This window comes from Vigna umbellata, chromosome 11, assembly GCF_029865625.1.
Source record: "Vigna umbellata cultivar VRB3 chromosome 11, Vumbellata_1.0, whole genome shotgun sequence".
NCBI lineage: Eukaryota > Viridiplantae > Streptophyta > Magnoliopsida > Fabales > Fabaceae > Vigna > Vigna umbellata.
This window is the reverse complement of record NC_142175.1, coordinates 28,189,972-28,206,293: the sequence shown is the minus strand read 5'-3', so window position 1 is coordinate 28,206,293 and position 16,322 is coordinate 28,189,972. Positions and strand designations below refer to the sequence as shown.

The following is a 16,322-nucleotide window of genomic DNA, read 5'->3' as shown; positions in this document are numbered from 1 at the left end:
TCATATTACTTTCATTCCCAGTCTATATAACCCCACCCACTGTACCATACACCTCCCAACGTCACTATAGCAAACATTAATTCCTTAATTCCCCCTATAATCATCACTCCTAATTTTTTAATTTTAATTTATTACTATTTTTTATTTTTTATTTTTTTATTATTAGTCCATCAATCAATTCTTATTAGTATTCTTCACTCCTATGCAATCTATTAGCTTAGTGTCCTGTTCCTTCCAGCATGTAACACATCATAAGCATAAACATAAGCACAAGTATAACTATAACTATAACAGTTATGATTTGAGCTATAACAGTTTCTCTTGCTATGTTCTCTTCTCACCCTATATATTTGAGAAGCACCATCTACCATACTCATCTCTTCCTTCGCTTTCCAACCTCGAAAGAAAGAAACTTTCTTCCTTCGCTTCCTCTCTTTTCTTCAATTCTCTGTTTCAAACACACTCTCTCAAGTGAAGAGTATGACAACGCACATTGATAACCTGTGGGTGTTGGCCTTGGCCTCCAAATGCACTCAAGAGAACATTGCATGGTCACTCTTGATCATGGTCTGTCTCTGGCTCACCATGACTTTCTTCTACTGGTCTCACCCTGGTGGTCCTGCTTGGGGTAAGTACTACTCCTTCCATTACTGGAAAAAGCCCACTTCAACCTCATCCAACAACCTTAACCTTTCCTCGGATACTGACAAAATCATTCCCGGTCCCAAAGGCTACCCTATTATCGGGAGCATCAACCTCATGATCTCCCTCGCCCACCACCGTATCTTTGCCGCAGCCAAGGCATGCAACGCCATCAGGCTCATGGCCTTCAGCCTCGGAGACACGCGTGCCATAGTCACGTGCCACCCGGATGTGGCTAAGGAGATTCTCACCAGCTCTGTCTTTGCTGATCGTCCAATCAAGGAATCTGCATACAGTCTCATGTTCAACCGCGCCATCGGTTTCGCACCATACGGTGTCTACTGGCGCACCCTCCGCCGCATAGCCGCCACACACCTCTTCTGTCCCAAGCAAATCAAGGCGTCCGAGCTCCAACGGGCAGAAATAGCCGCCCAAATGACCCGCTCCTTCTGGAACCGCCAAGGTGCCTTTCAGCTTCGCCAGGTTCTAAAAAAAGCTTCTCTTAACAACATGATGTGGTCTGTCTTTGGACAAAGATATAAGCTGGACGAGGCAAACTCAGAAATGGAGGAGCTTTCCCAGTTGGTGGAACAGGGGTACGATTTATTGGGTACCCTTAATTGGGGCGACCACCTCCCTTTTCTCAAAGACTTTGACCTCCAGAAAATCCGGTTCACTTGCTCAAAACTCGTCCCCAAAGTAAACCGGTTCGTTGGTTCAATTATCGCCGACCATCAAGCCGACATAACCCAAACCAACCGCGATTTCGTTCATGTTTTGCTCTCTCTCCAAGGTCCAGATAAATTGTCTCACTCCGACATGATTGCTGTCCTCTGGGTAAGTTTAATTTAATTCTCACAAAAATAAATAATATAAATTTAACCTAAGAACTTAATTACTCACTGCTGCTTCATACCACGTTAAATAATATATACATATATAAATAAATAAATGTCTTATTGATCATGTAAGGCTATTTAATCATATGTTCCTAATTTTTTAATTTGTATTTTGGACAGGAAATGATATTTAGAGGGACCGACACGGTGGCGGTTTTGATTGAGTGGATATTGGCGAGGATGGTGCTTCATCCCGAGGTGCAAAAGAGGGTGCAAGAGGAACTGGACGCGGTGGTTGGTGGTGGGTCACGTGCCTTGACGGAGGAGGACGTGGCCATGACCGTTTATCTTCCGGCGGTGGTGAAGGAGGTTCTGAGGCTGCATCCTCCAGGCCCGCTTCTCTCCTGGGCCCGCTTGGCCATAACTGATACCACCATTGATGGGCATCATGTGCCCGCAGGGACCACGGCTATGGTAAATATGTGGGCCATAGCACGGGACCCGGAAGTATGGGTGGACCCACTCGAATTTAAGCCGGAGAGGTTCGTGGGTTTGGAGAACGAGTTTTCTGTTTTCGGGTCGGATCTGAGACTTGCTCCATTCGGATCGGGTAGGAGGACTTGTCCGGGGAAGACTCTGGGTTTGAGCACCGTGACCTTCTGGGTGGCGAGTCTCTTGCACGAGTTTCAATGGGTACCGTCCGATGAAGGCAACGGTGTCGATCTAACTGAGGTGCTGAGGCTCTCTTGCGAAATGGCGAACCCCCTCACTGTTAAAGTCCGTCCTAGGCGTGGACTAAGCCCTTAAAATAATAATAGCAATGTTTAAGTTTGTCTAAGTTATTAACTTGAAACTCTGTTTTAATGGGAAGAGAGAAAAAAAAAAAAAAAAAAAAAAAAAGAGGGAGAGGAAGGTTTTGCATGTGGCAGGGGTTGGTGGGAGGTGCATGGCCCTTTGGAGGCACTAAATGTTAAGTGCATGGCCCTTTGAGTCATCAGGTTTTTCTCTTTTTTCTTTTTCTGGTTTTCGGTTTTTAAGTTGACAGTGAAGTCTGAAGTTGTCCGGTTATAAAAAATTAGATAATATCTATTTTCATTGTAAATATTGGTGAAATTAATACAAGTTTTTAAGTTTGGTTCTACCATTTAAACAATGTGTCGTTAAAAACTAAAACGGAAGTAAATAAAATGATAAATAAGAAACGGTAATGTGATAGATAGTACAATATGGCAGTGGGAGTTTAGCTATAGACAAGATAGCACACGTGATTACATGATAATTGGGAGTAAGGATTAAAGAAATATATAATGAGTTTGATAAAAGCAGTAGTCTATTTTATGAGAGATAATTATTTATTTGGGTGATGGAATTTGCAAGTTGAGGAGGTGTTTTATGAATGAATTGAATATTTGGAATTTGGCACTATGCAGTGAGAGACAAAAACCTTGGCCTGATCTGCGTCTAAACGAAGTACATGGTTCCCCGAGGTTTATTGTGACTCGTATGTTGATTACTATGGGTGGGGGCAACTCTCAACTTGTCCTCAGCTCCTATACCACCTATGACGGTTTGCACCACAAACATCAAAAATTGGACCACATTGATCTGTATCTTCAATTTTCTAGGGAGAGATGTAAGACTTCAACTATATATGTAATTGACAGCACAGAGAGGTACATCTTACTCAAATTTAGCACATACACAACAGGGAATGTTTTATTTATTACAATGCCTTTTATTAATCTTTTTTCCCCTTTTGCTCACTTTCAATTTCATTTCATCTAAAGTGTCTTTGCCCCCATTTCAATAAAAGCCTCTCTAAATCATTAATACTAACAAAATTAAAGCCAATTTCGTCTTCGCTATAACCATTTAAGTCAAACCAATTTAGTTGACCCTGGTCTTCAATTATCCTATTCTTGTCAACTTCAACTTTATTCCTTTGCCCACCTGCCTTTTATTCTCTAAATTCCTCTTCAAGAACTTGGCGTTTCGTTTTTAGTCATTGCACTTTTTCAATCCTGGTAACAATTTTTTTCTTCTTCTTTCTTGCGAAATCGGATTCGGATAAGAACTGTCATCGTTTTTGTTTACTAGTAGTGAAGCCTTAGGATAAGAACCATGCCTGGTTCATCAAAACTCACACGTTTATCATCATAATTGGGCCCAACTCTAGTGACATGTCTTGGATAACAATACAAATTCATTGAATATCTTGTTCCAACTTTTAGGAAACAAAATGAATACTGCATTGACAATTCCAATTCTATCAAGGACATCGAAAAATATACTCATGCTTTTATTTTGTCTAACTTAGGTTTTTTCTCACGTTTTTTCTTTTTTTCACTTTTAATGCTAAGAATATTCTTTATTTACTCGGGGCTGTAAAAATTAGTAGATCTCTCGGCCGAATTAGCTTAAAACACAAATCACTATTGGAGATTTAAAATAATTATGGTAAAGTTACTAAAAGTGTTCCTCGTACATAAAACATCAGAGTGATCGGTATTTACTAATTATAGAAAAAGTTGCACCTTTTGAATTTCCCTCCCATGATTACTGTTATTTTAAAACGAAATTTAGAAATTGAATAACATCACATATATACGTATCAAGAGTCAGCTTTGTTTTCGGAGGTTGACAAACTAGGAATGCATGACATCAATCATGTAAGTCTAATCGGGTTTAATATCCACACAATTAGTGTGAATAATGAAACAAATAAAGTAAAAGGGATTAAAATACATTTTCTTTGCGAAGTCAGAAACTGAAAAAGTGCTTTTAAAATTTTGGAAAACTCAATTGGCCTATGTATCACAAAAAACTAATTAAACTGAAAACTTACTCAAAAGCACTTCGACAATAAAAAAACTTTAGAATAAAATATTAATTATTAGTTTTTCACATTGTTCCAACCACAACCAATAATTTAAACATTTTTTTCTTTTACTTTCTAATATATTTTTCAAACACAAAATCGTTTTTATTTATAAGTACACTGTATCACTCTTTTCACCTTTTTTATGAATCATTTATCAATTGTAAGGTGAGATAATTCATATTGGTCTTCACACTCATAATAAATTGTCCGTTTTAAATCAAATTCTCAAAATATTACTTTTGAGGGTGTTGTTCTCTCCATCACCATACCTTTCTCCCTCCACCTCCTCTTTACTATTTTGTCTTTCAGTAAAATTTTAAAATTTTATTTTTAGGGTTATTATTTTTTAATTTTACTCATTTACAATCTATTTCACTAATAACCTATTCTAGTCCTCGTTTCACTAATAACCTATTCTAGTCTCGTACATGAGTAAAATATTTTTCTTTCATTTTAACATTATGTTTCTTCCTCTCTTTTTTTCGTCATTGTGAGATACTACAAGTTGCAAAGGTTGGTGGTGGTGGAAAGAATTATCAAGCAATCTCCCTCTCATGGTGCAGTGTCGCTCTTGTGGTACAATGCGTGGAGTGGTGCAGTGCGTGGAGTGGTGCAGTGTGTTTCGTGCTTCCTCGTATTCGAATAAACCTTGAAATAAAACCCTAAAATAAAAAAGTAAACGGAGGTGACATCCTTCAACGTCCTTCAACGGATGTCAACATCCGTTTAAGAAAAAACGGATCCGTTTTACCTTAAACGGATGTTGAGATCCGTTGAAGATGTCACCTCCGTTTAAAGGTTACATTTTTATTTTAGAGTTTGTTTTATTAGGGGACATCCGTGTAAGGATGTCACCTCCATTGATGTATACTTCCTCACGCTGATTGATGCTCTGGACGCTCCTCGATGTTCCTCCACACCACGGCGGAGACGCTCCTTCACACCACGGCTGCAATGGAAGCTTTCAAACAAAATAAAAAACTGGGAAGAAAAAGGAATGGAAGTGCGGGAGGTGGGAAGGTGAAACGAAAATGGGGAAATAGGAATAGAGTTCCGTGGGTGGGTGCTGAGAAAGTAAAATTAGGGTTTCAAATTATTTAAAATAGGATAAAAGTAAAAATCTTTTTAACTTAAGGATATAATTGTATTTAAAATAATGTGAGGAGGTGGAGGAAGTATAGGATGGTGGTGGAAGGAGCAACACCCTACTTTTGATATCACTTTAAAATACTTTTTCCTAATATAAATATTTTAAATGTATATAAACTCATTTTCATATCTTATTTTATCTATTTTTCTTAACGATATAACGAAAGACTTTGTGAAATGAGGAATTGGCAATGCGGGATAGAGTGTAATGGCCTAAGATCAGAGCGTGCCATCGTATACGTTAGTGGCTGTCTCTTCGTTGAGACTATAATAGTTTGTCTTCGTAAGTGGTTCAATGCATTTTGTACATGAACACTTTTGTCAAAGTTCAGATCCCCTATTCAATACTTTTAACATATTCAATTCCACTTACATGCAATGATTTCGAAATTCTATTTAACAAAATCATCAAATTTCTCATCCCATTGTCTTGCTTTTCTTCTGTTTTAAACATATATCACCCTAAATGTTTTTCTTCTGTTTTAAACATATACAATCCTAAATATTCTTAACATAACATCTTAAAATCATGCAGCAAGATTGGGCACAATAAACATTCCAAGAAAGAAACTTGCTTCATAAAACAAATATTACAAAGAGAAAGATACCGTCACTTTTTTAAAGCGTCGAAAGGGCGACTTTTTTTTTTCAAGGTTTTAGGGATTTGGTATAATCATCTTCATCTGCTTGTTAAAAATTTACCAGAGGTTCATTTAAAAAAAATTGATGTTCAATTTAATAAGAATTTTAAATAAAAAATATACAAAAAGTAATTAAGTATTATTTAGTACTTTCTTTATAAGTAAAGATGACAATAGGTAAGATTTAATGTAATTAGTGTCTACACATTATCCATTCAATCTAAAATTTTCTAGTTATTTATCTAATTAATAGTACGGTATTTGTAAAATGATATCTATGACTTTTTTTATATCTGCCAACACCAATAAATATTCACAAATATTTTTATATTTTATTTTATTTTTAATTTTTTAAATAAAATTGTTTAGAAGCAATTTTTGAAATATAAATTTACATAAAAAAATAAATTTTAATTACAGTTTAAATTAAATTATTCAACAAAATATTAATATAAATAATTTTTTAAAAAAAGGTTTAATACATTGGTCCCTATTTTTAGGGATTTGGTTCAAAGTAATCCTACCTTTTAAAAAAGTTCAGTAAGACCCCATATTTTGTTAAAAATGTTCAGTCCGGTCCTTTCTGCTCACGCCGTTAAAAACAATAACGGTACAAATGCTATAGTGGCACACGTTAATAGGTGGACTTAAATGATTTTTTAATTTAAAAAAAAGTTCATGTCACGTCATCATCACCATCTCCACACAAACCCTAATTTCTTCTCCAAGAAATCCTAGTTGCCGCACCATCCAGTGTCGTCACCGCCATCCTCGACGGCAGCGTCCTCTCCAACGCATCACACGCCACCACCAAAGCTATGCGACGAGAACGTGAGAAACCCTAGGTCTCCACGGTTTGCTTGCAGGTCTGATTTTGGTTGCAAGTGGAGGCAAGCAGCAGCGCAATTAGTGGGGGAGAAGAGTGGCGATTCGCGATCTGCAGCAGCTGGCGATTTAGCTAGTGGTTAATGGTGGACGATTCTGTGGTGGAGATTGGACGACAGTGCTGCTAGCGCGATGATGATTTGACTGGTACGAGGGTGAAAAATGGTGAAGATTGGTGGTCGCGGCATAGCAAGGGATCACGTTGGGTGCTGGCGCGAGAATGAAGGTGAGATGCGAAGGTGAAGAAGGTGCAACACAAGGGAGAAGACGCTTTGGTGGTGGCGCGTGATGTGTTGGAGAGGACGATTGCCAACGATAATGGCGGTGACGACGTTGGATGGTGCGGCGGCTAGGGTTTCTTGGAGAAAAATTAGGGTTTGTCTGGAGATGGTGATGATGACGTGACATTTGCACCCTTATGTTTTTAAAGGTGTGAGCGGAAAGAATCGAATTTAACATTTTTTAAAGAAATATGGGGTCTTACTCAACTTTTTTAAAATGTTGGATTACTTTGAACCAAACCCCTAAAAGTAAGGAGCAATGATGTATTAAACCTTTTAAAAATTAAATAAGTTGGATTAAAATATACATTTTAAAAATGAATGAATCTCTTAGTTAATAACTTCAATTTCATGAATCTAAATAAAATAATAAAATATATAAATATATGAAGTAAAATTTGAAATTGATCTTATGATTAATATTTTTTTCACCAAATGTCGTTTTGATCACTTGAATTTAAAAATACTAAAATAAAATTCAGTTAATTATTAGTTGTGAGTGAATAGTTGAATCTAACTTTTTATTTCTTAGTTCAATACTCATCTTTATGAAAAAAAAATAGTAACTATAATAATATTCTCTTAACATATTTGTAACAACTTACACATATATACATGTCAATACAAATTTATAGGAGGTAGGTAGGTATGTAAGTGTTTCTAGCTATGAGATATTTTCAAACGACCAAGTGGACAATTAGTTCTCCATTTTGAGGATGCAGGAGCTTAGTGTGTAGACTCATTACAATTTATTTCATAAAAATCAGTTTTTTTTTACTACTAATTTTAGAGAAAACAAACTTCTAATATTTTTTTGAAACCTTGTTTTTCATTATTGTTCGTATTTATAAATAATAATATGTGAGTGCTTTTCAATGCTCATTATAGTGAGAGATTTTGAAACCTTATTTCTTCTAATGTTATTATTTTATTCAACCTTTTTCGTATTTTATAAATATTTTTGAAATCATGAAATCAAGTTTATAAAGTAATTAAAATAATTTTAGGATGGTGGTCTTGACACATTTGCTATATATAAACTGATAATAGTAGAAAATTCTTTTTTTTATATGTTGGGTGGTGTTATATATAAGTACTTCATTTAGTTTGATAGATTACTGTCTACGTTTTTATAATTTTGTCTGGTTGACTACGCGCATCTAGCATCAATATAATCATATATTGTGTTCATTAATTCATGGTATTGATATGATCATCCTCTATTCCATTTGAGTCTATCTAATTTATCATTATACTATTTATACAATGGTTTAGGTTTTTGTAAACTTTGATTTCTTATTCTTATATTATAATTATCTTCACTTAAAACTATTTTAAATATCACTATCATATTTTGTCTCAAACATTTTCCCATATTCATTTTTCATACAAATCTTGAAATTTAATTTTCATTAAAAAATTCAAATTAAAATAAAGAAAATTCAATAGCATAGTGATTGCATTTAAATGTCCCAAAATTTTTAAAGAATAAGTAAATAAAGTTGTTGTTCGAAAAATAACGTGAACATAGAAAGTTTCAATTCAGAATTGCAAAGAAAATAAAGAAGAATATGAAAAGTTGGCATGACACAAAATAAAACTAAACAAGTTGAAAATTTAGAAAATAAAATATATGTCATAATAAAGATTAAGAGATTACGACTAACACCCTTACCTTAAACAATGTTTTAATATTAAAATAGAAGACTCAAGGTGAGGTATTATTCTATAGGCAAAACTTTACATAAATGATGAAGATAAAAATAATTATTTAATTCTTATTACCATATAGGTAAAATTTGTAATTAGAAAAAAAGAAGAAAAATCTAATTGAGTTTATCTTTTCACTGCAAAAAAACAAACAGGTATGGTTAAAATATGTTAAAAATGTATCGGTAATAACTTTTTTTGAATTTTCGATGAATTGAAATTTGTCGATAAAAGTGTATAGGTATTTATCAATGAAAATTTATATTTGTTGATAATTATCGAAGAAAAAAAAATTATTGGTAATTATTAACAAAAAAAACTCGTTAACAAATATTGTGATTTGATTCATTTTCTTCCTCTCTCTTCTTTTGTTTAGGGATTCTCAATCAATCCATTTTTCATCTTCATTCAACACCTAAACTAACATAAAGACTACACCCAGAGTCATTCAAATCTCTCTTTTCACTCACAATCACAACATAATAAAGCTAAAAAAACACAAAATCCTTGTAAACAAAAAAAAAGGAAAGAATAAAAAATCATAACTCAATCACAAAAGGGTTTCTATTTAGAGAGTGTTTTGTTTTATATTGACACTAAACGCAAGATTTTGACGAGAAATTTTCTATTCTTTTTATTGATGGACTATTTCGTTAGTAATACATATTTTCGACGGATTTTATCGACGAAAATTTCTTTGCTAAATAAAATGTGGTTGTTGATTTTTTTTATAAAATCCGTCGATAATAAATCTGTGGGTAAAATTCATTAATAATTAAAATTTCAAAATTCGTTAATAAAATTCATCAGTAATTTAAATTTATTGACAAATTTACTTTCGTCAATAAAATTTCATCAATAATTTCATAAATTTATATACTGTTTCCATTAAAATTGTCATGTCATGAATAGTAGCTGAAGTAATAGTATGTATCTTATTACTTTATTCCAATATAGAGTGAGTGAAATATATTAGAAAACAAGTTGATCATGCACAACATGTGACTAATTTATGAAGTTCTTAAATTTATTAGCCAAATTTTTAGTTTGTTTGTCCTTTAGAGTTTTAAAATGTTAAACTTATCCTTAAGTTTGTTTCTTTTTAATAGGACATGAATGTCTTAAATTTTTTGTCTTTTAAAGCTTATCAAATAAAGTTTTTTGTTTGTTTTTCTGTTTAGAGGACAACAAACAAAGTCTTCCATACTTTTTTAAAACCAAAACATGTAGCCAAAAGTTGTAGTGACATATTATTTTCAAAGATTCAATTAAAACTATGTTAAAGGTTACGAATTCATATATATATATATATATATATATATATATATATATATATATTTAAATAATTAGTTTCTAAGAACAATAAGATGTTATAACTACTAAATTAAGAATTAGGATGAAACATGTTTAGGAGTACTAAAAAATAAAGGATATCTCACTTAATACTTTACAATATTTCTTCACAATTTTTGTTACAAATAAATATATTTAAACTCTTTAGTTTAAAAGTTAAAAGAAAAGTTTTTACATAGATTCAAATACATGTATGTTATCGTTCTAAGAAAAATCATTTTGCTATTTTTCAGGCAATGCTCCATAAGAGTCGACTTAATAGACACATCATCAATATATATTTTTATAATATTACTAATGATTTCTTTGAACTCTTTATCCAACTATTTGTTGAGTATTTATACCAAATCTCACTTATTATTTTCATAATTCGTAGCTCGTGCGAATGTGAATTTGTATTTTTAAGCTAAAAGAAAAATCCAAATTTTTGAAATTCAATCCAAATTACTCATGGATTACGAATTTTTCCATGAAGTTTGTGGTTATATGCATCCATTTAAAAGAAGTCTAATATAACTTAAGACTTTAGGTTTTCGATTTCCTATTGTTAGGGTTACATTCATGTTCTTCCCATGAAAAGTTCAACAATAATGGTGACATTCCTCTTTGTTATTTCCAATTTGCATTAATTTTCATGTTCCATTGTTGCAATCATCTCCATATCTCAAAAGAGGTTTTCCACTTCAACTAGTAGATCCAACTCACTTTCCACACATGTGACACAACTTTAATTGTAATCTCCGGTGAAACCTTATCCCCCTAGTCCCCTCTATTATTTTATTTGTCAATATTTCTATCTAGATTTTTGTTTCGTTCCTTATGATTTAAACTCAAAATTATTTAATTCAATTTTTTTTTGCTAGGTTTTGTGGTGTCTCAATTTATAAATTCTTACTTTTACGTTTCAAAAAGATCGTGTTTGTTTTCGAATTTATGATTGCTTAATTTACTATTAGTTATATGATGATGAGTGATAAAAAAAATAGAATATCATAATTGAGAATGATATAAGAATACATATAGAATTAATTGTTTTATACATGTTTATATAATGTTCTACTATTTAAGTTTATATATATATATATATATATATATATATATATATATATATATATATATATATATATATATATATGAGAAACATTGCATGATATCATATAGTTGGAATAAGGTTATTGAGGTTATAAAGGATTATCCATATAAATCTATCCCTTTTATAATTTTAAACATTTTTCAATCGCTGAATTTATAATTAAAAGTTTTGTATGTTCAATTTAGTGATGATAATGTTATTAGTAAAGTATATGAAAATTATTGTTAGTTAAATTTTTGCAAGGTACATAAGCTTGTATAAACCACGAGTTTTACAAATGTAAATAAGCTCGTATAACTTGCACGTTTTGCAGTACGAATGCAATTTGTTAAAATTGATGGCCATTTAAATATTGTGATTGAAAAAATACAAAAGAAAAATATTAATAAACTTTTAGTGATTAACCAAAACTATACTACATAGTATTTATGGATTTGTTATAGTTTTGATCAAGATACTTAGAAATAATAGTTGTTATTTGTTATGGATGGAAAAATAAATAAAAATTACCAGGGCATAATCAATTATGAGTTACATAATTTTTCTTATGATCGACCAATGAAAATTTTTCACAAGTTGTAACTAAAACATGCTAGAAGAGAAAAACCTTTAATTAGTCAACCTCCTTCCCTTTCCACCAATCTCCTATTCTCTTAGTTTTCATCTTCTCAAATCAGCAAAAACCTAAAAATCCAAACAACAACAGTCCAAGCTTACATTTTGCATGAATAATACATTTGCTTAATCGAAACACACGGTACATTACTGTTATATATTAAAAGTCTCCTATATGTTTGAATTTTCTTGAAGATTTTAAACATATGAACTTAAAATACTCCTTAATAATTATTTATTTATTATTATAAGAAAACAGATACAAATAATAATTTTGAATTATAAAACTAAATGAAAAAAGAAACGTTGTATTAAAGACCGGTTGTATTACTCTCTAGTTAGAAATTCGCTAATATATGTAATGTTTATATTAAAATTACAACTTGGACAGATAGAATATAAGCTTTCTTTTTATAATTATAATGGAAATAGATATTTCGGCGCGTTACTTGCCTTTTTAATGCATTGTTATACCCCTTTTTGTATTAACCAAAAATAAAATAAAATAATTATTTGTATTATTATAAAAATAAATCTTAAAAAATATTAAATGCATAAAACATAATATATTGTTTAAATAAACCTTCAAGAAAAGCCGTTACATATATAAGTTTCAGATAGTTATATAAGAATATGATAATTATATCAAACATTTTTAAGAAAATAAAATATGTACCGCACGGAAATAATAGAAATAATATTTTGTTTTTATTATCATTGTAGATTATAGATAACATATCAATAATCAAAATATAAGCACAACATAACAATAACGATGTTCGTATACTTCATGATGTGAACGCAGTTCTTGAATTCTTACAATTTCTTAAACTTGTACGCGCCGTTAAGTTAGAAAACCTAAAAAGACATTGTTATGTTTCATATGTTCATTAGATCAGAATTTGAACAAGAACACGGTTTGACATTTTACGTTAATTTGTATAGTATTGAGGAAATGTTTATTCGTTTAATGTCATAAAACCATGCGTTTCCGTCAAGTTCTAAAGCATGTTAGGTGAAAATCATCGAAACTAATGCCAAAGGAGATTGATTAAGACGGTTTACAAATTAATGTCACAGCATATACTGCTGTTCCCTAAAATATACACATAAAATCTAAATGCAGCTTCTTTGTAGATTTCTATGTTTGACAGAAGATTCAATTCCACTAAGTTACAAACGTTAAACTCCAAAACTTAACAGGGTTATGAACAAGCAGGTGATTTTCTTAGTAATGACTCTAATTACTTTGTAAACCATTTATTAATATTGTCCTCTGAGAGACAGTGGTGTCTCTCAGCAACCACCAACCGGCATCGAAGAAAGATCCGGGACAAATACCTTAAACTAGGTTCCTTCAACATGTAATCTAACAAACACCTTAAACTATGGATTTGGCATTGTCAAGTACGGTTCCAATACGCAGAAAATCATATTCAATTAACTTTATCTAATCAAATGAAGTATATATACTTTCCACTGATGATAATCCCATAAAGAAGGTTTCCTAGAAGCTAGGTGTCTTGTTGCCGGTAACGACAATATCAGGGCATAATTTGATTAGCCTAATTGTGTAGTCTACACGTCAATTAATTGATTAATCATAATGCTCAATATATGGTCCTGAAGTGGACATCACACTTACTTTATGGATTAAGAAACAGCCATATGCTTAATGTTGATTTGATTCAAAAGGTTAAAAAATGATTAAGTGCTTAAGGTTCTTTGTTTCAGAATGTTTAATTAGCTGGAGGAGCACGCTAGTTTCATGCACAAACCTTCCCTAGTTTTTTAGATGTGAACTTGGAATTTCCACTCGTTAGGTGTGTAGTTTAATAATGAAAAAATCATTTGAGTTTACTGATTGAGTGCATGAATAAGGAGGGAAATATATATCATCCATTTTCTTTAACACCATTATTAGGTCAACCTGAGAGTTTTCATTAACCATGGCAGGAGCTTCCAGACAACAGAGGCTTTATTATTTAATGAACATGTCAACATTTCTACATAAATTTATCGGAAAATTAAAGCTTAAATATTTTTTAAAGAGAAAAAATTAGACTGAATGGTATTCAACATTTACTCCATTGGAGTGCTGCCAAAATTAGTTTATTTTTAATCAAAATGATTTATAATAAAGTTTTTTTTTCAAGAACTAACCATATATAACGTTTTCTTCAATATGTATATGAATAAGAAATAGTTTGTACTAATTTATTAAAATAAACTATTAAAAAAATTAATAATCTATTATGTTAAAATAAATTATATTGTAAACTAAAAGGTGTTTATGATATTAGTATATTCTAATAAATTCAACAAGAAAAATAAAAAGTTTCTGTAATTTAAAAACATTGTAGAGGTGAGAGAGTATTTGATCGTCTAATTAGATCTTGATTAGCTGCTGATGTTTGAAAGATTGTGCAGACATATTCATTGCCAGTGTAAAATTTGAAATCAAACATGCATGGGGAAAATTTATTTTTATTAATTAATCAAGTCTTCCTTTCTGTTGACTGACTTTATTATTTAGATCAAAATTGAAATTGAAAAGTAATTAAAATATAAACAACTCTATTCTTTAATTTTTCTAAAATTTTTACTTTTTAAAACTATATTCACATAAATCAATGCACAATATGAGTTTAAATTAATTTATCTAAATTAAAATTAACAATAAGTATTTTAAAAATATATTAAAAATAAATTATTTAATTATCTAAAAAAGGTTAACATGCATATTTGTTTTTATATATAATTCAAATATTGAATAGAAATAACCATTTTTATTCAACTTAGTTTTAATGTATCATATTATATATATATATATATATATATATATATATATATATATATATATTATATATTAGAAATTTAAATAGATTTTGTCTAAACAAATCATTTTTAAAATATAGATAATATAAATCAGATTTGAAATATTTCAAAATTTCTAAAAATTAAAAAAAAATATTTTAAACACAAGGTTGGATTTAATCATACATAAAATCATTAAGAACTTTTTTTTATCATATTAATTTACCAACATAAAAATTATAGAGACATTTGATACTATCATGGATAAGAATTAACATTGAAAGGTAATTTAGTCCACAATATTGGTAAATTTATGATTGAATAGAGGTTATTTTCTACCAAGAACTAATTTACTCTCATCTCAAGTTAAAAAGTTATGGAAAACTATAAATTTGAGGAAGTTAAGTCCTTCATGTTGCATATGTTCTTGTCTTCAGTCTAATTTCCTTTGACGTATATAACATAATTAATTATACTATTAAAAATTATATATATATTATTATGATCTATTATGGAATGTGTTTATAAATATCACTAGAAATAAATAATAAATTGGTTATTTTTATTTTTATTTTCTTTGATTTGATCTAAATAATTTTACTTTTCAACTTTTTTTTTTTTTTTACTTTTGGTTTTCACTTCTTTACTTTTTTGTCATAGTGCATTATTCTTTCTACTTAAATAAAATACATCATATGTGACACATATACAAAGTTAGACAACCAAAATGAAACATCTTAAATTAAGAGACCAAGATTAAACCTTGACATATTTTGTTATTAATTTATAGATGAAATAGTGTTTTTGAGAATTACATTTGACCTATTACAACAAATACTTAATTTCATTTTTTTAAAGTCTTTGAATAAATAAATAGTACTAATAATTTTGAGAGATAAAAAAGTATTTGTGTAATCCTTGTTAGGTAGTGTTTAAATTAACGTTAGAATAAAAACAACAAAAACACTTAAAAAATAAAATAAAATCAACAATAATAAGAGATTCAAGTTAGTTTTTTTTTTTCAAATCTTCCATCAAAATAATACAATTTTTACCTGAAATTTGTGTAAAAGGACAAAAATGACTCTAGATAAGTTACTCAAGATACTAAGTTTATGACAACTCTTCATTTACTATTTAAAGCATTAATTAAACTATTTTTTACAGGAAGTAAAAATCATAACTAAATTATATTAATAAATTATTTAATATCAAAAGAATATAATTTTTTTATTAAAGTCAAATATCAAGAAAAAAATATAATACCAATTTTAAGTATCAAATAATAGTGAAATAAATATCAAGTAATTATAAAAAATAATTAAATATGAGTGTTACCGACATTGACTTTTTCAAATAAATAATAAATCACGGATAACATATTTAGTAGAATTTCCAGTAAAAAAAAGTTAACAA

General features: G+C 30.3%; 1 protein-coding gene across 1 annotated transcript; it reads left to right on the top strand.

Annotated features, from left to right (window-relative positions):
* Window positions 1-221: 221 nt before the first annotated feature.
* Window positions 222-2,634, top strand: LOC124836992 (cytochrome P450 78A3-like). The gene is made up of 2 exons (XM_047312271.2): window positions 222-1,479; window positions 1,662-2,634. Exons 1-2 carry the CDS (start codon window positions 481-483, stop codon window positions 2,286-2,288), a joined length of 1,626 nt encoding a protein of 541 aa, XP_047168227.1. The 5' UTR covers window positions 222-480; the 3' UTR covers window positions 2,289-2,634.
* Window positions 2,635-16,322: the final 13,688 nt, after the last annotated feature.

What these genes read in the sequence shown, in the direction of transcription:
- LOC124836992 (XM_047312271.2), top strand. Translation starts at nt 481, where the DNA reads ATGACAACGCACATTGATAACCTGTGGGTGTTGGCCTTGGCCTCCAAA. An exon ending in ACATGATTGCTGTCCTCTGG is followed by an intron (nt 1,480 to 1,661) that starts GTAAGTTTAATT and finishes TATTTTGGACAG; the next exon opens with GAAATGATATTTAGAGGGAC.